This window comes from Rattus norvegicus, chromosome 3 (genome assembly GCF_021556685.1).
Source record: "Rattus norvegicus strain SHRSP/BbbUtx chromosome 3, alternate assembly SHRSP_T2T, whole genome shotgun sequence".
In the NCBI taxonomy this organism is placed as follows: Eukaryota; Metazoa; Chordata; class Mammalia; order Rodentia; family Muridae; genus Rattus; species Rattus norvegicus.
This window is the reverse complement of record NC_141536.1, coordinates 154189273-154212261: the sequence shown is the minus strand read 5'-3', so window position 1 is coordinate 154212261 and position 22989 is coordinate 154189273. Positions and strand designations below refer to the sequence as shown.

General features: G+C 51.0%; 1 protein-coding gene and 1 long non-coding RNA gene across 17 annotated transcripts in view; one reads left to right on the top strand and one right to left on the bottom strand.

Moving 5' to 3' along the window:
* Window positions 1–22989, bottom strand: part of Eya2 (EYA transcriptional coactivator and phosphatase 2) — a 183612-nt gene that overhangs the window by 91832 nt on the left and 68791 nt on the right. For 10 of the 13 annotated variants that reach the window (XM_087647297.1, NM_130427.2, XM_087647295.1 and 7 more), the window contains 4 exon segments: window positions 16915–17015; window positions 6042–6087; window positions 3199–3341; window positions 1088–1204 (listed from right to left, as the gene is read on the bottom strand). In XM_087647297.1, coding sequence (XP_087503423.1) covers window positions 1088–1204; window positions 3199–3341; window positions 6042–6087; window positions 16915–17005 — 397 coding nt within the window. In that variant the 5' untranslated portion in view covers window positions 17006–17015. 13 annotated transcript variants of the gene reach the window in all.
* LOC147995810 (uncharacterized) lies at window positions 6025–17121 on the top strand. Of its 4 annotated transcripts, none has more exons than XR_015684831.1 (5): window positions 6034–6218; window positions 7391–7521; window positions 7606–7832; window positions 12699–12842; window positions 12977–17121. It is a non-coding gene; the product is annotated as an uncharacterized LOC147995810 (long non-coding RNA). The 4 variants fall into 4 exon arrangements; XR_015684829.1 differs by having other exon boundaries at window positions 6075–6441; window positions 12977–17120; XR_015684828.1 differs by lacking the exon at window positions 12699–12842 and having other exon boundaries at window positions 6025–6441; window positions 12977–17118.

Sequence of the window (22989 nt, the reverse complement as noted above, 5' to 3'; positions counted from 1 at the left end):
ATTACTGCCTCAATTCTTTACTGCCTCAATTCTTCAGAGAGTGGTAATGGCTGTGTGGCACCCTGACTCGGCAACCACTGGGTGCTGAGACATGACTCTGGGTGGGATCATCCTCCTGCCTGTGACTGCTCACCACCCACCTTCTCCACAGACTCCGAAGATGTTTGTATAGTTCTTAGTGAAACAAACGAAACCCAGAAGTGGCCACACTTCCCAGTAGCCATTTTAAATAAGATCACGCCCACCCTTGAGCCCACTCAGTCACCATTGCATTTTTCCCGGGGCCATATTCCAGCCCCGATGGCTTATAGGGAAAGCAGCAGAGTGGGAGGTCCCCAGAGCCACTGCCACAATCCCCTGCTCTGGGCATCAGCCCCAAGCACCACTGGGGGATCGAGCAGAGCAGGAACCCTGGGAGGGGCAAGGAGGGAGAAGTGAGTTGGGGAGCCCAGCAGATCCATTCTGAGTCACGTGGGGGTTGCAGGACCACCTGTGACCTGGAACCAGTCTGTTTCCCTGTGTGCCTATTGTTCCCTGGATAGACGCCCTGAGTCTTATCAATGGACTTTCTCTATTAATAACACTTAGAATGCAAGTCAATACGGCTGCATGGACCTCACTCCCTTACTCTCCCTGAGGATCCCTTCTCAGGGACTCCCTCAGTCTGTTCTGTTCCTTAAACACAATGACATATCTTTTGCCAGATGGCCATTTGTATCGTCCGTTCCCTCTGCTTGTGATCATCTTCCTGGGTGTGCACCTAGCTAGCGCCACCTCACCCTTGCCTTTGCCCAGTGTCACAGTCTGTTGCCCCTCTCCCCTGGCCTCTCAGCTGGTTGTCAACTCTGCTGCTTCGCTGTTCTCGGTTTCTGGCAGACTACCTGGTTATCTGCCGGTGTGCGTATCCCGTCTCTGACAGGTCCATGGGCTCTCCCCACAGGGCAGAACTCGAGTTTTGGCCATCACTTAAGATGGAGCGGTAAACAGCCAGCGCCCTGGAAGTCTGCGGAGTGGGTGAATGGATGGATGGACGTCTACCCCGGGGGTGTCCCAGACAGTGGCCGGGAGGGCTGAGCACTACACTCACTGTGCACTGGGTAGGTGTAGGGGCTCTGTCCAGCAGGCGCGGTGCTGAAGCTCGGTCCGTAGCTCAGGAACCCACTCTGGCTGGGCGAGTGATTCAAACTGTCTTCTGTCTTGATACCTTGGACGGAAGCAGAAGCAACAAAGTCACAAGGTTAGAGTCCTTCCCTGCCACCCGCAGAAGAGCCACTGAGTCCAGACAGTGTCCTCTAAACCAGAAGTCACAGGAGTGCTAGACTCAGCTTGTGTATGATCTCTCTGTCTCTGTCTCTCTCTCTGTCTCTCTGTCTCTCTCTCTCTGTGTCTCTGTCTCTGTCTCTGTCTCTGTCTCTCTCTGTGTCTCTCTCTGTCTCTGTCTCTCTCTGTGTCTCTCTCTGTCTCTCTCTGTCTCTCTCTCTGTGTCTCTCTCTGTCTCTGTCTCTCTGTCTCTCTGTCTCTCTCTGTCTCTCTCTCTCTCTCTGGTCTCATGCATCCCAGGCTGTTCCTCAAACTCACTACACAGCGAGAACTATCTAGAACTCCTAATCCTTTTCCTTTACTTTCAAAGTGCCACGCCTGGTTTATGCAGTGCTGCGATAGAACCTAGGATGCTGTGCATGCTGGACGAGCCCTGTGCCAGCTGAGCTACTACTCTAGCCCTGGCCCCTGACCACTGGAGATTACCGGCATGCACTGCCATGTTCAGGTCTCAGACACATGTGTGTACATGGAAGTGTCATGGGAGTGGGGACTCTGCGACCAGCTGTCCCTTCTCCTAGTATCTTCCCTTCTTTCCATTAGATTGGTTGTTCCACACGAGCTGGGCCTGGCCCCTGGTTGTGCAGGGATACGGGGCTCACAGATGCTAACTAGAGCATTCCGTTTCTCCTGCTCTGGAGTCTGGGTGAGGGACAGCATGGCGCCTAGTCAGAGGGAGCTCTGGGACTTGTTCCAGGCAGGGACGGGTCTCTGTTTGTGAGGCTTGCAGCTTGGAAGTGCTCAGGGCCAGATCTGCCACTGCAGTGGGAGAACTTGCAGACATTGAAGCCCACACACAAGGAAAGGGAGCAGATTTCTGATAGCATTTGAGTTCCTAGGCCCCTGGCCTGAAGCCAGTGACATAACGCTTTTCTGCTCTGAGGTGCTGAGGTCCCCCCACCCCACCCCTAGTGTCTCCCCATTGTACCTGACTTCAAGAGAGCTAGCTGCCCCTCCTTATACATAGCGTGTGATTGATGGCCTCCTCAGCTCCCTCATCCCATTTCTGACCTTTGTGCTAAGCACTGTCACATGACCCAGGTTGGCACTGAGGACCAACACGTGCTCCTTTGGGAAGGGCTGAGAGCAGGAACCCTCTGACTTTTTTTTAAGATTTATTTATTATATATAAGTACACTGTAGCTGTCTTCAGACACACCAGAAGAGGGCATCAGATCTCATTACAGATGGCTGTGAGCCACCATGTGGTTGCTGGGATTTGAACTCAGAACCTCTGGAAGAGCAGTCAATGCTCTTAACCACTAAGCCATCTCTCCAGCCCACCCTCTGACTTTCAAAGGCCAGAGTTGACAGGTTCTGTCTGTGTCACCACATGGAGACCACCCTGTGGGAGCGAAGGCCACTCAGAAGAAAGCACGCAAAAACAAATCCAATGTCCCATGAGCTCCATGGAGACAGTGCATGTATGTGTGCCCATGAGACGGTTGGAGGGCGGCTTGTAGAGTTGAGTTATTTTCCTTCTACCCTTAATGGCTGCCAGTGATCAGACTCAGGTTGTCAGGCTTGTGCATCGAGCCAGAGACATCGCGTCAGACCCCCCAGGATGGCACCCACCGGAGCACCTGGCTCCAGCCGTACCTGATGCCGGCTTCATCTCCGGATGTGATTTAGTATACGAGTCACTAACGTCTCATTTTCCTGAGTCTGGCATGGTTAGGGTTCTGATTCAGGAAACTGACAGAGGCCCCCTGACACAGTCCGGAAGAATCAGTGTCACACGTCAGCTGTGCTCTCTCTCCCCTTTACTCCCATGCCGAAAGTAATCCAGCCACATGTATCACCCCGCACGCAGGCGTGAAGGCGTCACGGTGTTGTGGTTGCCAGGGGTTGGCAAGGAAGGGCTCGCTTGGTACTCACTGTAAGGGGGGATTCCATAGGCTTGCGCCGGAGGTGGGTACGCTGTATAGGGTGGCGTCTGCTGGATGCCTGTGCTGTACTGTGTCTGGCCATAGGCTGCCATGGCTGCAGAGGACTGACCCGGAGGGACACGTGGGTGAGACCTGGGGGAAAGAGAGGTGATTAAATCTCCTGGTCTAGCCCAGCATCTCTTCCCCTGGATCTTGGCATCACTACCATTTTTTTCCCTCAGGCTTTACGCTTTCCAGAGCAAAGGTACCATTCTAGCATATTCCCACCTCATCCTGTTCTTGTTCTCCCTGGGAACCAAGAAGATGTGTTTGCCATCTTCAGTGCAGTCAGATTCTACTGCGGGTCAGGGCTCCATCTAACAAGATGTGGGCAGGCATGTTGCAAACCGCAGACTGTGGCCGGCCCTCCTTTCCCTCTCTTTGGCCAGCAACAGAGACGACGTCACCACCGTAGCAAAGCTATAACCCAGAGATGCTGGATCCCGGTGTTAGCCAGCATAGGGAAGCCTTCTGGAGAGTTCTACCAGGTCCACATCAGACTTCACATGGGAGACATAAAGCCTTTGTTGAGGAGATCCCCATGTTTGTCCATTACCATGGCCAGCCTGATTATCTCTGTCTTTGCGTACACATCTGTGTGCAGGTGTGTGCATGTGCCTGCACACGCATGAAGGCGGCAGGAAGATGACACCTGGTATCTTCCGTTGTCACTCCTCACCTTAGTTTTTGAGACTTAGTTTTGAGTGTCTCTCCTAAACCCAGAGCTCTCTTGCTTGGCTGGCCTTGCTGACCAATGAGATCCAGAGATCTTCCTGACTCCACCTCCCTCCTCCAGCCTGCAGCTGCACTATCATCTGGACTCTATATGACCATCACTAGACTGTTACACTCTGTCTGTACCACACCCACCATCCACTTCCCTTGGTGGCAGACAGCTGACAATTCCCTTCCCATTGCAAACCAGGTTCTGGTCCAGGTCATTTTCAAGTGGCCAGTGAAGCCTTGGTTCTGATGACATGGGGAGGTTCTCAGTTTTTGTCGGGAGATAGACAGAGGAACACTCATTAACCCACTAAGAGCTCGGGGACAGTCATGGATCCGGAGGCCCCATACCGAATGCCTTCACTCTGCTAGACTTTTTAGATCCACAGCTGGTTGAACATGACCCCATGTGTTTATTCTCTTAGCTTGAGTCTCAGCGAACACGGCTGGGAACACGGAGCTGGGGCTGGCCTCCTTCTATCAGCTAAGGTCTGTCTACTTCTAGTGTATCCTTTAGGCTGATATGAAACCCTCTGTTTTTTCCCTGGTCTGAAGCTTCAGGGCAGATGTGAATAGAATGCCAAAGGGTACAAGATCACAAACAGATGTGATCTGCTTCCCAGAAGGTTTCATTCCTGCCATTTCAGGATTCCTTTGAGGGACTTGTACCTGGAGACACCAGGCTGGGGTCTGGAATGTGTTCCACCAGCCACTGTTCAGCTCCGTGGATGCCTGAGGTGAGATCAGGGGGTCTGTGGTGTAGTATGATCAGTAGAACTTTCTGCTGAGAAGAGGCCCTTATTTGGTAGTGTTCCCGGGTCACATCCTATGTTCCCATAGCAAAGTTCAAGGTGGGAATCCAAGACTGTCACTCCAGTGTCCCATTGAAGCCCACAGAAGAGACTTGGATTGAACTGGGGCTCAAGTTAAAAACCTAGAGAAGTGGGGACTTGGAAAGTGATTCATGGGGCAAAGTAACAAGGACCCGAGTCCTAACCCAGGACCCATGGACAAAGCCAAACACCAGAAACACCCTTGTAATTCCAACCTGGGGGGAGCAGAGATAGGAACTCACTGGCCAGCCTGCCTGTCCCAGTCTCTGTGCTCTAAGCTCAATGAGAAAGTGACTGAGGGAGATAGCTAATGTTGACCTCTGACCTCCACACTAATGTGCCTGCATTTACACATATACACACACTCACATGAGCACATACACATGCACACCCACACCCTGCACATCCCACAGACCTTACAAGCTTACCTCCCCCCACCTCACTAATCCACACATCACCCTACACATTCCCCATGTATAACCCACACACACATACAGAGAGAGAGAGAGAGAGAGAGAGAGAGAGAGAGAGAGAGAGAGAGAGAGAAAGCGCTCTTTACTGGGCTCAGCGGCTGCCACTGCTACAATATCTTCCTGAGAGAGAAGCAGCCTGGGCCAATGCCCTCACCAGGGCTCCTCTGTGGCACTCAGAAAGGGAGCATTCTGGAAGCCTGGGGGGGGCACCATCTACCCAGGTCTAACCTGAGGGCTCTCTGACTCCTCACTGGACTGGGAGCCCTTCTGAGACAGGGCTATGTCCTCTCCTCTCTCATCCTTGGGCTCATATGGGCTTTGGGACCTAGGAGTCTCAGGGGAATGTTGGAGCTGAAGAAAGGACCAAAGGACAGATGGGGTGAAAGTAGGGCAATGGTGTGGGGAGGGAGAGAGCAGGAAGAGAAGGAGGGGAGACGGAGACAGGGGAGGAGGAAGGGAAGGAGAGGAGGAGTCTAAACAGGAAAAGGAAAGAATGGTAATAGAGCAAACTCCAGAAAGGAGAAAAGAACAGAGGGAGAGCCCATTCTAAGCAACTCATTTGTGCTTTGTGGGACCGGTCACTCAATGGTCGCCTTTCCTAGATAGGAAACTGAGGCTCAGGCTACCTGTGCCAGGCCATCTGGCTGTGTCCATGCTGGTGCTCCAATTTGGCAAACTGGTTCCAGAGCACTCCACCCCCAGCCCTGCCTCCACCATCTGAAGTAGTAGTAAAAGCTAAAAGGGGGTGTGGCCAGAGTACTCACTTCGCAAAGAGCTGAGGGACACTCAGAGAGGCTGCTTTGGCGGTGCCTGGAGAGAGAGAGAAACACAGGGAGGTTTAGCTACTGAGGCCATGAGCAGCACAAACTGTGGCTCCGGGGGAGAGAGGCTTGAAGAGAGTTGTTGCCGGGGATTTTCTGCACCACAGAAGTTTCCCGGAGGTAAGGCACTGAAATGCTTTCCTTTTCGTGGGCTCTGGGTACAGAGGCTCTGCAGGTGCTGCAGGAAGGCAGGCACGGAAAACACGCAGAGCATCTAGGAACATCATGCGACATCCATGCCCTGCATGCTGCACCGATGGGGAAGCAGAGGCCACAGAGGCAGAGAGTACATGCCAGGGAGGTCACATGACCGCAGCAGGAAACCAAGAGCTACAGGATGAAGGTACAGGCTAGCTCTTACCACATGACCTTTTCTTCTCCTCTCCCTCCATTGCCCCCTCTTTCTTCCTCCTCCTTCTTTCCTCCTTTCTCCTCCTCTACTTCCTTCTCTGTCTCTTCCTTCTCTTCCTCTTTCTCTCCTCCTACTCTTCCTCCCCTCCCTATGCCCGCTCTCTCCTCTTTTCCCCCTTGCCCCTCCCTCTCCCCTCCCTTTTGTGTAGGTGCCAGAGGACAACCTCATGTGTCATTCCTCAGATTTGGTTTTTGAGATGGGGTTTCCATTGGCCTGGGACTTCCCAAGGGACCCCCTGTTTCCATGTGCCCAGTGCTGGGATTACAAACGCAGCAGACACCATGCCAAGGATTCTTGCATAGATTCTGTGCAGTAAGCACTTTACAGCCTAAGCCAGCTCCCCAGCCCAGATATCATTGGATGACATTCCCCCTCCTAGCCCTCCTTCTCCAATTCTGATTGGTCAGGTTCAGGTTGGACTGGCTCCAGCAATCCAAGGATCATACTTCTTCTTACGCCCACAATCCAGGCACAAATATCCTATATTCCTGGACACCTGGTGTTCAGCTACCATGGGTGACAATAGAAGGTGACAGGCTCAGCTGGGAGAGCTTTTTCTATGGTGTTATTGATCTAGGTGGTTCTCTGGTGGATTTTGTGCCTCATCCTTTCAAACAACACTATTCCATGTCTTCAAAGAGCCTGGATGAATTCTGGTTGGGGACAGGATGTACCCATTCATCCAGTTATTGTTCAAGTCTGCAGACTAACTCTGAGCCTCTCTCCAACTCCCTCACCTCAGTCTGGAACCTGGCATCCTCCTTCACTTCCAGACTCAGAAACTTCTTCCCCATGCACACATGAGGTGACATCCGTCTTTTACTCAACATTCCCTGTGTGCCAAGCTTCCTGCTAATCACTTTCTCTGCATTGATTTTAGTCCCCAGGTGCAGAGCCAGAGGCTGGAGAGTGAATAACTGAGGGCCTATGATCTGAACCCCGGTGGCTCAGCCCTGCCCTCTGTCTCAACCCTGACACTATAGCCAAGAGACAGCCACCAGCGTAACTGCCGTAAGCATTCCCTTAGGAGCGGACTGTGGGCCAGGCCTAGTGGTAATGGCTTAGACATGGGATCTCATTTAATTCTTGCTATAGGACCATGAGGCCATCTTCCTTCTGCTCTCTGACCAGAAGCTCTATAACAGAGTGCATCTGAACCTGAAACCAAGGGTTACGTGACCCTGATCGTGTAAGTCAAGCCCTACCCCACCCCAACTCTGCTGATTCTCCTTGAACTTCACGTAGAATCACAACGGAACTCAGCACACAGAACTGTCTGCATGACTACAAAAAGTGCCAGCATGTACTGCTTGCTCATCATGGTAAGGAGGACCTGCGGTGAGTGTGTGGTGTGTGTGTGTGTGTGTGTGTGTGTGTGTGGTGTGTGTGTTCATGCACACGCATTGAGTTATGGCATAAGATATACTTTTTTATACACTACACTTAAAAACCCCAAAAGGTCAGAGCAGCATTGGTTTGATACCAAGGAAAGTTCTGGCACTCACTTGGTGCCTCCTGACAGTTCCCTTGATCCTGAGGCCTTGCCCCAGGCAGGCCCCACATGGCCCCCTTCCTCGTCTCCGAGGACCAGGAACCACTTGTGTCTGAAGCAGTCAGCATCACTGTTGGCAAAAGCTCAGGTGTGCGGAGAAAACTCAGAAGTCATTGAATTAAACACTTCTAATGTTTTCCTTAATAAATATGTAAATACTCACTAAGATGCGACTCACAAAAATATTCCTGGGGGCTCCCGTTAGCTTGCCGTTCCAGGCACTTGAAGGATCTTTCCTTCCTTCCAGTGGCCACGGAGTGATTGGCACGGCCACATTGTTCAGGCATCCCTGCCTCCACCCCTTCCCGAACTCTTCAGCCACCTGCCTCCCCGCTCCTCACAGAGTCAGGCTCCCCCTCCTGTTCTTCATGCTTGGCTTACCAGCCAGCCAGGGGGAAAGAGCTGGGGTGCAGGATGCTTTCCCTCCGGCAGACCACGGTTTTGAAGAGTAGCTTTTAACTGCTTTGCTCCTGTATCACATTTAAATTTGCCCTCCAGGGACACACCGAGGACTCAGAAGGTGGGCAGACCTCTCTACCCCTTCTCTTTGTTTCTCCCCCAGGTTCCTCCTGGGTAGGATGGCACAGACTTCACTGAGAGTTGGCCTGTGTCTGTGGGTGGTGGGGCTGGTGTGGAACTCCATGAAGGTTAGAGATTCTGGGTTGAGCAGGATGGTGGCCGTGCCTTCTCCTGGGATGGAGCAGAGCCTTCTGCCAGCATGCTGTGCTCCTGTCTGTGACTGCTGTGCTCCTGTCTGTGACTGTTGTGCTCCTGCTGTCTGTGACTGCTGTGCTCCTGTCTGTGGCTGCTGTGCTCCTGTCTGTGACTGCTGTGCTCCTGTCTGTGACTGCTGTGCTCCTGTCTGTGACTGCTGTGCTCCTGCTGTCTGTGACTGCTGTGCTCCTGTCTGTGACTGCTGTGCTCCTGCTGTCTGTGACTGCTGTGCTCCTCCTGTCTGTGACTGCTGTGCTCCTCCTGTCTGTGACTGCTGTGCTCCTGCTGTCTGTGACTGCTGTGCTCCTGTCTGTGACTGCTGTGCTCCTGCTGTCTGTGACTGCTGTGCTCCTGTCTGTGACTGCTGTGCTCCTGTCTGTGACTGCTGTGCTCCTGTCTGTGACTGCTGTGCTCCTGTCTGTGGCTGCTGTGCTCCTGCTGTCTGTGACTGCTGTGCTCCTGCTGTCTGTGACTGCTGTGCTCCTGTCTGTGACTGCTGTGCTCCTGTCTGTGACTGCTGTGCTCCTCCTGTCTGTGGCTGCTGTGCTCCTCCTGTCTGTGGCTGCTGTGCTCCTGTCTGTGACTGCTGTGCTCCTGTCTGTGGCTGCTGTGCTCCTGCTGTCTGTGACTGCTGTGCTCCTGTCTGTGACTGCTGTGCTCCTGTCTGTGACTGCTGTGCTCCTCCTGTCTGTGGCTGCTGTGCTCCTCCTGTCTGTGACTGCTGTGCTCCTGTCTGTGGCTGCTGTGCTCCTCCTGTCTGTGACTGCTGTGCTCCTGTCTGTGGCTGCTGTGCTCCTCCTGTCTGTGACTGCTGTGCTCCTCCTGTCTGTGACTGCTGTGCTCCTGTCTGTGACTGCTGTGCTCCTGTCTGTGACTGCTGTGCTCCTGCTGTCTGTGACTGCTGTGCTCCTGCTGTCTGTGGCTGCTGTGCTCCTGCTGTCTGTGACTGCTGTGCTCCTCCTGTCTGTGACTGCTGTGCTCCTGCTGTCTGTGACTGCTGTGCTCCTGCTGTCTGTGGCTGCTGTGCTCCTGCTGTCTGTGACTGCTGTGCTCCTCCTGTCTGTGACTGCTGTGCTCCTGCTGTCTGTGGCTGCTGTGCTCCTGTCTGTGACTGCTGTGCTCCTGTCTGTGACTGCTGTGCTCCTGTCTGTGACTGCTGTGCTCCTGCTGTCTGTGGCTGCTGTGCTCCTCCTGTCTGTGACTGCTGTGCTCCTGTCTGTGGCTGCTGTGCTCCTCCTGTCTGTGACTGCTGTGCTCCTGTCTGTGACTGCTGTGCTCCTGTCTGTGACTGCTGTGCTCCTGTCTGTGACTGCTGTGCTCCTCCTGTCTGTGGCTGCTGTGCTCCTCCTGTCTGTGACTGCTGTGCTCCTGCTGTCTGTGGCTGATGTGCTCCTGCTGTCTGTGACTGCTGTGCTCCTGTCTGTGACTGCTGTGCTCCTGTCTGTGACTGCTGTGCTCCTGCTGCCTGTGGCTGCTGTCTCTAGGAAGAATGTAGATCAATGGTCACTCTGTACCTGTTGCAGCCAAATGTTAAGGAAGTAGCTTGATAGAAGGTCACTGTGGATGAGGCTAGCCCCAGGGTAGACGCTGGAAAATCAGGCAGTGCTATGACAGTACTACAGAAGGTGATGCAGGCATCCGCAGGGAGGCTTGGGGTACCCTTCTCCCCTGAGGTGCCCATTTTATTACTTCCATTTTTTCTTCTTTAAAAAGTGTGTGTGTGTGTGTGTGTGTGTGTGTGTGTGTGTGTCTGTTAGTCTGTGAGTGAAGTGGCTGCAGAGGACAAAAGAGGGCATCAGATCCTCTGGGACTGTAGTGTCGGGCAGTAGTGAGGTGCTTGATTCGGGTGTTGGGAGCGGGACTCATGCCCTCTGCAACAGCAGTGTGTGCTCTTAACCACTGAGCCACCTCTCCAGACCAACGCCCAGTTTTAATTTGTAGAAATGGCAGGAGAAGTCACTCTGTGTGTGCACACATTGTATGTGCTTGTGTATGTGTGCTTGTGTGAAGGGTACGCCCAGTTGTTCATTCATGTGTGCACTCTGTATTTATCGTTCATTGTGAGCCGAATCGACAAGTCGGATCTCACAACTGGCTGACGTAATGCTCTTCCCGAGCAAAGCAGGTGGGGTTCACGTGCTCAGGTTCAATCGCTGTGCCCATCATTCCTTTTGAGGCTCACTTTTCTCATCGGGAGCATGGGGCAACAGCTTGTATCTGCAGAGGAAGCCCAGGCTACGGCCTCAACTGCCCGTATCTTTCCACTTGCTTGCCCAACCCCTCCACCCCTGGCAGTTGCTTTCTTCTGAGAGCTTCCTCTCAGGGACTCTGAAAGCAGTCACCACTGGTACGCAGCACTACTGAGCCCAGGGGCTGACTCTGAACTGATCTTCAGTGAGTTGAGATGGCTTCTGATGTCAGCAAGATGACTCGGCTGTGTATGGCTGTGTATGCGTCAACCAAAGGCACCCTCTCGCCTTCCCCAAGCGTGTGGCCGACATCACTCCCAACCAGAAAGGGCAGAGTTAGGAGCCCAGAAGTGTGTCTCAGTTTCCTCTCTCGTGGGGCACTTTGACATACCTCACTTGCCCCTCACAGCCGTGTTGCTGAGGGCAGAGGTGAATGGGGAACAGTCTCAGAGTATGATTTAGGGGGACCATAACTACTTGCTCCTCTATGGAAAGCACCCTGAGTTGGTTTTAATGCATGTTGGTAGCACAGTGAAGTGAAGCAAGTCAACATTTTCTGAAGTGGTTTGAGCTGTTCGCTGACAGTGAATCCACTTGAAGTTGTTGCTTTTCTCCTTTGGACCAGTACACACAGCCAGAGGCAGCCAGATCTCAGCCTGTGTGAAACCCAGGCTCCTGCTGTCCTGTGTGAGGCATGGTGGCATCCCCGGCGGTTGGTGTCCTTGTTCCTAGGGTGGAGTCGGGAACATCCAGGACTTCTGAGCATCCTAGAGGTCCTGGACGCCCAGGATGCGCAGAGTAGATCCGGTTTCTTGGTTCAGCCTCCAGCCCACAGGCCTCAGGCTGGAGCTGGCCAGAACAACGCTGAAGAGCTCAGTCCAGGGCAGGGGGGCGTGGAGTCAGAGAGCTGGGAGCCTACTCCCCAGCACAGGTTCACCTCCCTTGATGGGATTATGGTTAGAGCTTTTCAGAGAAGCGCCTGCGTTTTAAAAGAAGAATCTTCCGCTTGCCATCTCAGTATCCAGAACTTTGATCTCTTCCTTCCAGAAGGCAGGACATAATTCAGATCCGTCTATCACTTGAGCAGGAATGAAGGAAGGGACAGGGTGGCTTTGCCAAGCGGCTACTGCAAGCTGGGGGGGGGGGCTCTAAGCTCACCTACGTGTTGTCCGTTTTATCCCTGAAAGAATCCGTTAGCATGACATCATCTTGACACAGCCCACAGTCACCCGAGAGAAAGGCCTTCGATTGAGGAATTGCCTAGATCCCATTGGCTTGTGGGTGTTAATTGGTGTCGGAGGAAACGGCTCACCGTGGATGACACCATCCCTAAGCAGATAACCTCCGGCTGTATACACAAGTCAGCCAAGCATGAGCCTAGGACAGAGCCAGAGCGTGAGTCACCGAGCAGTTTCTTCATGGCTTCTGCTCCCTGATGCCCCTCAAGGATAGCCTGTCACCTGCAGCGTAAGCCGAATAACCCGTTTCCTTCCCTCAGTCACTTTTGGTTAGAGTGTTTAATCACGAAAAAGTAGAGAAGGTGGAAACTAGTACCGAGACGTTGCCGTGGTACAGTTGAGCGCGTGGGTCTTATGCCTTCGGGAATTCTTTTTTTTTTTTTTTTGGTTCTTTTTTTTGGAGCTGGGGACCGAACCCAGGGCCTTGCGCTTCTTAGGCAAGTGCTCTACCACTGAGCTAAATCCCCAACCCCGCCTTCGGGAATTCTGTTGCAGGACTGTGGAGGATTTTGGGATTTAAGCTGGGCGAAACGATCGAGTGTTCAGAGGTTAATGGAACGTTTTGTGGGAGCTTAGACACCAAGAATGCAGTGAGAAATGTGGGCTGCGGAGGCCTGGCTCGTGAGCTTTCAGAGGGAGGTAATTTCTATCTTTGCCATTTGTGTGATATTTTTGAATTAAGAACCTGTGCTTGCTGTCAGCTAGGGTCAAAGAATCGTCTGGGGTTAGTAGGAAACCGGTTTGTTGAGGTAAAATTCTCTCTGTTTCATTAGGACAATGGGACGGATTTTCTCAGGGCTGTCCCCAGAAGCTAATGTTCAAGCGGTACTTGAACTTGACAACACCTGAGGGTCTCCTCTGCAGTACCAGTTTTAAAGGTAGGGAAGCTACACGATTAAAGGAGCCATGGAAAGCGTGAAGTCTGCCAGTGGGTTGCAGGGTCGGCGTTTCTAAAGAAAGGCCAAGAGAGGCCACTGGTGAAGGTACAGCCTCGGTTCCAATAGGACCTCCAGGACATCAGAGATGGTGGAAGTGTGGGATGCCTACCAAGGACAGAAACAAGTGTGGGCTGAGCTGACCTCAGACGAGGAGACAAGCCTTGTGTGCCAGGAGTGGCAGAGCTGGGGAAGTGAGGTCAACCAAGCCCTTTGGAGTCCAGAAGATCATGAATGAGCTCCAGATGTCAAACGCTGAGCTACAGAATTCGGACTCACACCACTGGATTTTAGTTTTGCTTTGCTCTCTCCTTTTGGGATAAGAAAGTTTATAACTATTTTTTTTTTAAATTTTTGTTGAAGCTCACAGTTAAGACACTTTGGATTTTACAAAGGACCTTGGACTTTTAAAGTGTTGCAAAATGTAAAGACTGAGGCTTTGAAAGCCGTATTGTATTTTATAATATAATATTAGCAGGAAGTCTCAGGGACAGGGAATTGAAAGGTTATGACTTAGAAGTGATATGTTTTTGGGTCAAATAGGGGTAGAGTGTCCTCATTATATTAGCTTCCATTTCTACTTTGACAGAGCCTGGAGAAAAACTGAGAGAAAAGCCTCAGCTGACACTGAGGAATGCCCTGATAGGCCTGCGAGAATGTCTATGGGAGACTGATTTTTTTTTTCTTTTTTCTTTTTTTTCGGAGCTGGGGACCGAACCCAGGGCCTTGCGCTTGTTAGGCAAGCACTCTACCACTGAGCTAAATCCCCAACCCCATGGGAGACTGATTTTTGATTGATGGGACCAACCCACTATGGGTGTCACCATCCATGGGCCAACAGTTGTGGGCTACATAAGAAAGCTGTCTGATAGCACATACGTCCAACTGGTGGACAAAACCAGCAAAGACTAACGCGAGGACAAGCCTTTTACAATAAGAACTCAGTTCAGTGTGAGCTTTGATATACACAGGGACTATGATACAAAAGGCAGCTCAGAGGGGTGCTGGCATTGTGGGGAGGTTGGTTAGTTTACAATTAAAATGTAGGCAATGTGACAGCTAAGGTGTATGAAGCAGCATCCCCATGCCACGTGACAAATGAATATTAAGACCAGAAACCTGCTGAGCATGAGTCTATCAGTGAGCCAGAGAGCAGCTCCTCGGTGGTTTCTGCTTCAAGTTCCTGCTTTGAGTTCTTGCCTTGATGGCCCCCAGTGGTGGACTGTGACCTAGAAGTACAAGCCAAAGAAAGTCTTTCCTCCCCTAAGTCGCTTTGGTCAGAGTGCTTTATCACAGCAACAGAGATGAGACTAGAAGAGAATCCAAGAGGAGGCTTCAGGGACCTAAACTTCAGGAAGGCAACAAACTGGACAGGGGAAGTGAAGACGGCTTTACTAATGGTTCAAAGCTACCACGGACCTGAAATTAGCTCATCTCCCCACACCACTGTCTGCACCCATGTTTCAAAGTGCACAACCATTTGCCCATCTACCCATATATCTACCCAACCTCCTAGCCACTTACTCATCCATCCATCTACCCACTCATGTATGTATGTATGTATGTATGTATGTATGTATGTATGTATGTATGTAGTATGTATCTATGTATATATCTATCATCTATGTACCTATGTATCTATGTATCTATCTATGTATCTATGTATCTATGTATCTGTGTATCTGTGTATGTATGTATGTATGTATGTATGTATGTATGTATGTATCTATCTATCTATCTATCTATCTATCTATCTATCTATCTATCTATCTGTAGTGGCTATTCCTGACTAAGACACTATCTAGCTACCTATCCATCCATTTCTCTACTCATCCATGATCTCAAACACCCACCTACCTATTCATCTGCTCATCTACCTCCTACTTATTCATGCATGCATGCATGCATCCATACATCTATCCACCCATCCATCCATGCATCCATCCATGCATCTATCCATCCATGCATCCATGCATCCATCCATCCATCCGTCCATCCATCCATGCGTCCATCCCTCCATAATTCCGAAGTTCATCTATAAGCAGGAGCTGAGCTGTGGGCTCCACAGGACAGGGGTTTAAAGGTGTATGTAGGAATGAAGCACTGTCACTGGTGGACTCTGCCGCTACGAACCCTACTCTGCGGAGCTATGCTCCCAGCACTTCACTTTGAGGCAGGTGCTCTGCCACTGAGTCACATCCTCAGCCCCCGGTTCAGAGTGACCGCCTCTGTGGTGGTGATAGAGAAGGAGGGGAGGAGGAAGCCAGATTCACTGGCCTGGAAATGCATTCCAAAGTGACCCTGTTCTGGGGAAATGTCAGCATTTCTTGGAACTGGAGATGGGGAAGGGCCTGCTACAGAGCCAGATCTCAGGAGTACCCAAAATGAAGGGGAGGAGCAGGGACTCATGAGGCGGCCAGGTGGGGAGGTATGTCCTGTAGCCGAGTGATTCAGCCTCAGGAGAAAGCAGCTTTTGACAGACTCTCCCTCCTTTTCACAAAGTCATCATCTTTGCACAATGGAAGACCAAACAAAGGCACGACCCAGGGCCAGACTCCCACCCTGCCCCTAATCCCTGTGGTTATCTGAATCAGAGGGTGACAATGGTCTATGTTAATCATTTACCGTGCTGCAGTGGGCCAGGGCCAGGCTCACCACACACCATAACCTCATTTAATCCCCTGTGTGGCACTCTACAGAGTGGGTCATTATCAGGGCCCATTTGACAGAGGAGGAAACTGAGAAAAGACTTCCTGGCTGGGCAGTGGCTGGGCTGGGAGTGAGACCAGGATGCCCCACACCCACGACTCAGACCCTTTTTATGCCGTCTCAGCCCATGCTGACTGTGAGACAGTAGGAAACTGGCCTGGTCCTCTAGCCAGAAACAAAATAATGATCTTTGAGCAGGGCTGGTAATTCCTTTTAAACTGTCAAAGGGGGTCATTTGCACAGGAGAACTGCTGGTCGCCCTCTGACATCCAGCCCTGTTCCAGAGCCCACACCTTTGTGATGAGATTTCGAATAGGGTTGTCTAGCTCCATGAAGCAGAAAGGAGCAATGTCATGGCCTTGGTGACAAAATAATTACCCAGAGAAGCCTGGATTTGCTCTCAAAATGTTCCGTGTGACGTCGCTTTGCACTGGACACATGACCTGCTAGTTCCTTGGGGCAGTCCTGGTCTGGGGGTATCCCTGGCAGCAATCCCTCGCCACAGCGCCGGGGAAAGGGTTAAGCCTGATGCTCCAGCATGTCTTAATGCCTTCTGCTCACCTCAAGCTCTGCCAGGAAGGCCAAACATCCCAGCAGAGCAAACAAAAGGTCAGATTGTTCTGGAGAAAACTAGTCTGGCAGCATCATTTGCCAATAATTTTCTCAACAGCTTAAGCTTTCTTCTGCTTCCTTGACTTCAACCCAACCTGAAAGGGGCAGAGGGTCGAGTTCTTCCCTGGGGATCCTGCGAACAAGACTACTGTTGGGAGAAAGGGTGGTGGGAGGGACGTAAGGGAGACCAAGCAGACGATACCCAACGCTGCGGTCCTTCACAGCAATGTTGGGATCCTTTGGAATCAGAGACCAAGAGGGGCAGCTCTGGTCACGACCATGTCCACCTGTCCCTTGAGCAATGGACAGGACCATGATCCATGCACACACTGGCTCTGTTCTAGAACCATCGATGTGAACGGTGGGCTCCGGGAATGGCATCATGGGTCTCTCAGTCTGTCACAAATGAATGAGGCCTTCATAACCCACCCAGTCAAACTTCTGCAGAAGCCTACCTTCTCTGTCAGTCAGCGCCCCCACGGCCGCACCGTGCTCGCCCCAGTCACTGCTTGCTGCGAGGCTGGGTGAGATCACCACTTCTAACATTGCCTTGTACCTGAGTGGAGACAAAAGGAAAGGAATTTATTCCTAATTATGCACTCTGCTAATGAGTCGATTTCTTCCCCTAATATGTAAATATTAAAAGCCTTCCCAAGCCTTCTAATGGATTCCATATTATACAAATCCACAAACTTTTTTTGTCAAAATGGAAATGAAGTTCTTGCCCCTAGAGAGAGTGAGCACAGTCACTCCTAAAATGACTCCCGTGATCTGAATTTCCCTATCAGAACTGTTGTGCTTTGGTCTCTGTTCGGGATTGTCCTCGAACTGGGGAGACTTCCCAGGAGAAGAAGAGGGTACAGGGGAGGAGAGGATTGGTATTCTGGCTTCCAAAGACTAGAGGGGCTGGCGGAGGGCACTTGGGGTTGACCATAACCACAGTGAGTGCTGTTCTCATAGGCGGGAAAGGGCACAGATGACAGCCATAGTGTTTCACAAGTGTCTTTAGGGTAGGGCCTGGTGTCACAGCTCTGTCATCTCAGCTGCTTGGGAGGCTGAAGTAGAAGAATCAAAAGTTCAAGGCCAGCCTGGGAAACTGTGAGACCCTGCTGCAAAATAAAAAGTAATGAGAGGGCTAGGAGGGGTGGGGCAGGTCTTGCCTTACACGTGTGAAGCATTAGGTCCCATCCCTGGGACCTCAGAGCCTCTAGGTGGTCTGGCCTCATACCTAGCCACCCTTTCTAAGAAAGAAAGCCCTGGGGCTGGAATTGCTCCAGATTTTGACATGTCACAAGGGTGGGCATGGGAGGGGGACCCACACAAGGTACCTAATGACCTCTTATCTCATTGAAACGTGCCACACAGGCACCATAACCATAGTTGCTCCAAAGTGCTTACCTGCTATGGCTGGGAAGTGTGGCTGCCCGCTCACAGCATGTGGGGTAGCCGCACTCCACAGCTTAGACATCAGCTCATAATACTCACAACTGACTGCACTGTGAGAGGCTACACTTACTGAGCATTTCGTTAGCCGAGGCCATCCTGGTCATGGCCAGGTAACACTGTGCTGATGAGATGCACCGGGGCCAGGACACACACTAGTGGCCACGGACTAGGTTTGCCATAGGAACATTCTGGAATCAGCTAGGGAGCTAGTTCTCATACTGCTAACTTTGAGTTAAGGGTGAAAGTTGGAGATTATCAAAATGCCTCCCTGACAGGACCGTGGTGCAGGTTAGGAGGCAAGGTGTGGAAGGAACAAGCTCGAGGCAGTCGCCCAAGTGCCTACAAGTACAGCAAGACTGGGCTGATACAGACAGCACACTCAGATAGCACTGTGCAGACAGCCATAGCAAGAACTGAGCGGGAGCCCACACAGCGTGGCGGTTGACAGCCAGCATCCAGCAAAGAGGCAGAAGGGCACCCATGTGAAGATGCAAAGTCTTTGAAGCACCAAACACACAAGTCAGGCTTGTTCACTGTTAAGATGGGGGTTGGGGATTTAGCTCAGTGGTAGAGCCTTGCCTAGCAAGCGCAAGGCCCTGGGTTCAGTCCCCAGCTCCGGAAAAAAAAAAGATGCACTCGATCAAAGAACAGCATTGTGAGCCAGGGAGGAGCCCGGGGGTTGGGAGCTCAGACTGCTCTTATTGAGGACCAGGTTTGGCTCCAAGAACCTGCATCAGGAGACTCTGCCAACAGTCACTTCCAGGGATCTGACTCTCTCTGGCCTCTCTGGACACCTGTATGTACTGCATATACAGATGGAATTTTTTTAAGACTGAACAAAAGAGGACAGCGTTATGGATAAGAGTGATAAACCTCTCTCAGGAGGGAAGGGCTGGGGCTGTAAACAGCGGACCCAGGGAGCTCAGCTTGATGATCAGCGTTGCTTCAGCTGAGGGCTTCTCCCTGAACAATGACCCTCTACCCCAGGCCAGCTCCAGACTATCTCCTAGTCCAACCTGTGAGCTAAGAATCGCTTTCAAAGTTTTCATGTTTCTCTCTTTGAAGTGTTAGAGAGGCCCAGGGCCTCGCATGTGTCAGGCAAGTACTTAACTGCTGAACCTTGGCCCCAGCCCAAGTTTTCACATTTTTAAGGAGTTGAGGTGGAAAAAAAATTTTTTAAAAGAAGAACAGCATTCCCCAACATGTGAACACGATATGAAACTGAAATGTGTCTGTCGGTAAAATTCCAACAGGCTGTAACCCACTGTCACGCGCAGGGTTACGGTTACATTATAACCTCCGGGCAGAGTCCTTCTAAGAGAGGCTGGGTTTGGCCCCCACAGAGCTGAAGATATTTAATGTCTGGGAGGAAATAAAGTTTAGCAACAGTGATTAAGTCTGCAAGCAGGGTTCGGGATATACTGTTGTCCTACAGTTTACTAGATGCTTTTGTATGACCGAGGCAGGCTTTTAAATTGTGTGCGTGACTGCGTGACATAGATAGATATATAGATGGATGGATGGATGGACGGACGGACAGACAGATAGAATACTCATCCAAATGGGTACATGTAGGGAACATAGATTGAATTGAGGTTGGGATGTCTTCCCTCAACCCCTTCTTTACATTTATTTTTCTGTACAGCGTCTCTCACTGAGCCTAAAACTGGCTGCTTAAGGATCCATAAGCCCTCAGACCATCTGGTCTCTTCCCCAAGGCACCGGGCTTACAGCGGTGTGCCATGATGTCCAGCTTTTGATATAGGGGATGGGGATTCGAACCCAGGTCCTTATGCCTGTACAGCAGGCACTTTACCCACTGAACCATGCCCCTGGCCTGAAAGTACTTTATCTAAAGTTTTGAAACTGGTCAAACTCCCACACAAATCAATGGGCATTTGGGACTTTTTCACGAAGAGATAAGTATTGTCCTAAAATTCCCACGTACACGGGCACCCAGAGAGTCCACGGGCACCCTGAAAGTCCATCTCCTTGTTCCCAAATTGCCACATGATGGGCATTCGGGTAGCTCCTTTCTCCAGTCCTGCGGGGTGGGCTGTGCCCTCTGCAGCAGCAGACTTTGAATCTGTCACCTGATTGTAGGTGACAGAAATTTACATTGAAAACCCCCTCCATTCCCTTCCTTCTTCAGGGTGTCAGGGAATAACATTTTATTTTATTTTGTTTTATTTTTATTTATTTATTTATTTATTTTTTGGTTCTTTTTTTCGGAGCTGGGGACCGAACCCAGGGCCTTGCACTTCCTAGGCAAGCGCTCTACCACTGAGCTAAATCCCCAACCCCTTATTTTATTTTTTTAAGATGATGTAAAAACCTTGGTCTCCAAATATCTTCTTGCTGTCTCTGAGTCTGGCTATCAGAGGCCAGGGCTGCTAGTGAAACTGCCAAACCCAGTTTCAAGCTGCGTGGATTGGTCCCTCCCTCACGGAACTAGTGGAAAGCTTAATACTCTACTGTGGCAATCTAAGTTCTTGCCTTCTCTCAGAAGTGTAGGACTAACTCCGTGAGTTTGCTTGGTAACCAACAGCTGGGGCCAAAGAGCCAAGCCCAAGATGACCAAGGCCCAGTACTGGTCTCTTCTCTGTCTGACTCTTGTCCACTCTGCCCCACCCTCCCTTTTTCCTATTTATGATTCTTTTTTCAGGCCCCAACAGAGGTTTGCACTGAAAAGCCCAGGTGTCTCTCTCTCTCTCTCTCTCTCTCTCTCTCTCTCTCTCTCTCTGTGTGTGTGTGTGTGTGTGTGTGTGTGTGTGTGTTTCAGGAGACAGCAGAGTGACCCTTGCAGTCTGTCACACGACTTAGGAACTTTATACAGTTCTGCTGGCGCTCCTCACAGCCTGCACATTTTACATTGAGTGGCCCTTGCTGATTTTACGCTCTGGTGAGTGTGCGTCCGGGAGTCTGGTGTGGGACAGAATGGAGGCAATAAGTGCTTTGGTGGATTTTATGTGGACCTCCACCTGAGCTGTCGGTGGCTTGGAAATCAATTTTGTTTTCCCCTTAGGACCCGACACAGAATCCTGTCACTTTGTTACCTCATTAACACCTGCTGGAGGGAAGAGTGAGGGACAAGAAAGCTGGGAAGGTGGCTCAGTTGGTAAAGTGCTTCCTGTGCTTGAGGATCCGAAGTTCAAATCCTGGGCATGGGTAAGGAGGGGGGAATGTACTTGTGATCCCACCATCGAAACAACAGAAATAGGAGGATTCTTAGCCAAACAGCTTGGCCTAATTGTTGAACCCCAGGCCCCAGTGAGAGAGATTGGCTCAAAATCCGAGGCTGGTGCCCAGGTGTTCTTTGGTCCCCACATACTTGTGTGCATGTACACACACACACACACACACACACACACACACACACACACACACAGTTCAAGGACATCTTGGGCTACTTAGTAGGTTCAAAGTCAGCCGGGGTACACAAAAGGATCAGACTTTTCCCTTCTATCAGACCCTGGTTAAGCCTTTTATGTTCAATATGCACTATGATTTTAAAATGCATTGTTGGGTAGAAACCTAGCTTGTAGCCAAACAAAGCATTGCCCTGAGAGGGGCACCCAAGTGGCTATCATCCCTTACCCATCTCAAACAATGCTGCAATGGACATCTGACTATTCATTTAAGCAATCTCTCTCTCTCTCTCTCTCTCTCTCTCTCTCTCTCTCTCTCTCTGTCCATCCGACCATCCATCCGTCTGCCCGTCCATCCATCTACTAGTCTACCAGTCTATCTGTCCATCTATTAATCTATCTACCAATCTATCTACCTGCTATGATTTGCATATGCCCTTTGAATGGCAGTGGTGGGGCATCAGAAAGGAATCTTGTTTGAGACAGGGTTTTACTGACCTGGAACTTTGGCAGCTAGCCTAGGCTGGCCAGCAAGCTCCACCTTCCTGGTGCTGAGATCACAACTGTGCAATGCCAGGGTGGGTTCTGGGGATTAAACTCAGGTCCTCATGCTTCTGAGGCAAGAACTTTACTAACTGAGCCATCTCTCAGCCCTGTCCTTATTATACATATATGCATTATATTGTGCACACACACAGACATACACACACATGCACACACACATGTACACACATACACGAACACACACATGCATGCACATGCACACACACGCACACACATGCGCACACACTCACACACACACACACACACACACACAGAGAGAGAGAGAGAGAGAGAGAGAGAGAGAGAGAGAGAGAGAGGGAGAGATTGCTTTTCACGTGAACTGAACTTGGTCAAATGTTAACAGCCTGTTCCTTATAAATGCTGTGCCTTTAAAGACTCCCACCATGCACACACAGGCTTCCAGTTTCACATCTTGTTGTTAACACTTGTGTTGTGGTTTCGATATAAAGCATTCTCCAGAAAGGCTGGTGTGTGGAAGGCTTGGTCACCAGCTGGGGGATCCAGTCACTGAGATGAGGCATCTGGTCCCCAGACCCTTTCTGTCACTCTGTGTCTGTCCTTCATAAGGTGAACGGCTTTCCTCTGGGATGCACTCACCCCCTGCCATGGTGGGCCTCGCCTCCCCTCCCCTCGCCACCATGGAGCTAGGTGGCTGTGACCGGATACATGAGATGAAACAGTGCCTGTGAACTGCACGGGCAGTCTGGTTAACATGGGCAGACCTGCCCAGCGCTCTAACCCACGCGCCGAAGGGCAGGACGCACTATTCCCAGACATCCCCACCCCCTTCTCCCATGCTGGGATGTTTGAGCTCGGATCCAGTCAGGTTGTGGGGAGAGGTGTGTGTTCCTTTCCTTTATTTTCCATTCTTCATTACCACAGCTTTGCTTTCGTGTTGCCGTTTAGGGTTTTTTCCCCCTTGTTAATGTGTCCGCGCACCTTTTATCAGTCTACGCTTCTGTTCAGGTGTTGTAAATTTCTCTTATTTCCCTCAACCCCTTTCTTTGGGACAGGGTCTCACATAACCCAGGCGGGCCTGGAAACCACTTCATAGCTGAAGCTGACCCTGATCCTCCTGCCTCAGCCTCCCGAGGGCTGGGATTACAGGAACATGCTGTAATCCCATGCTTATAACTCAAAATGGCGCCCTTT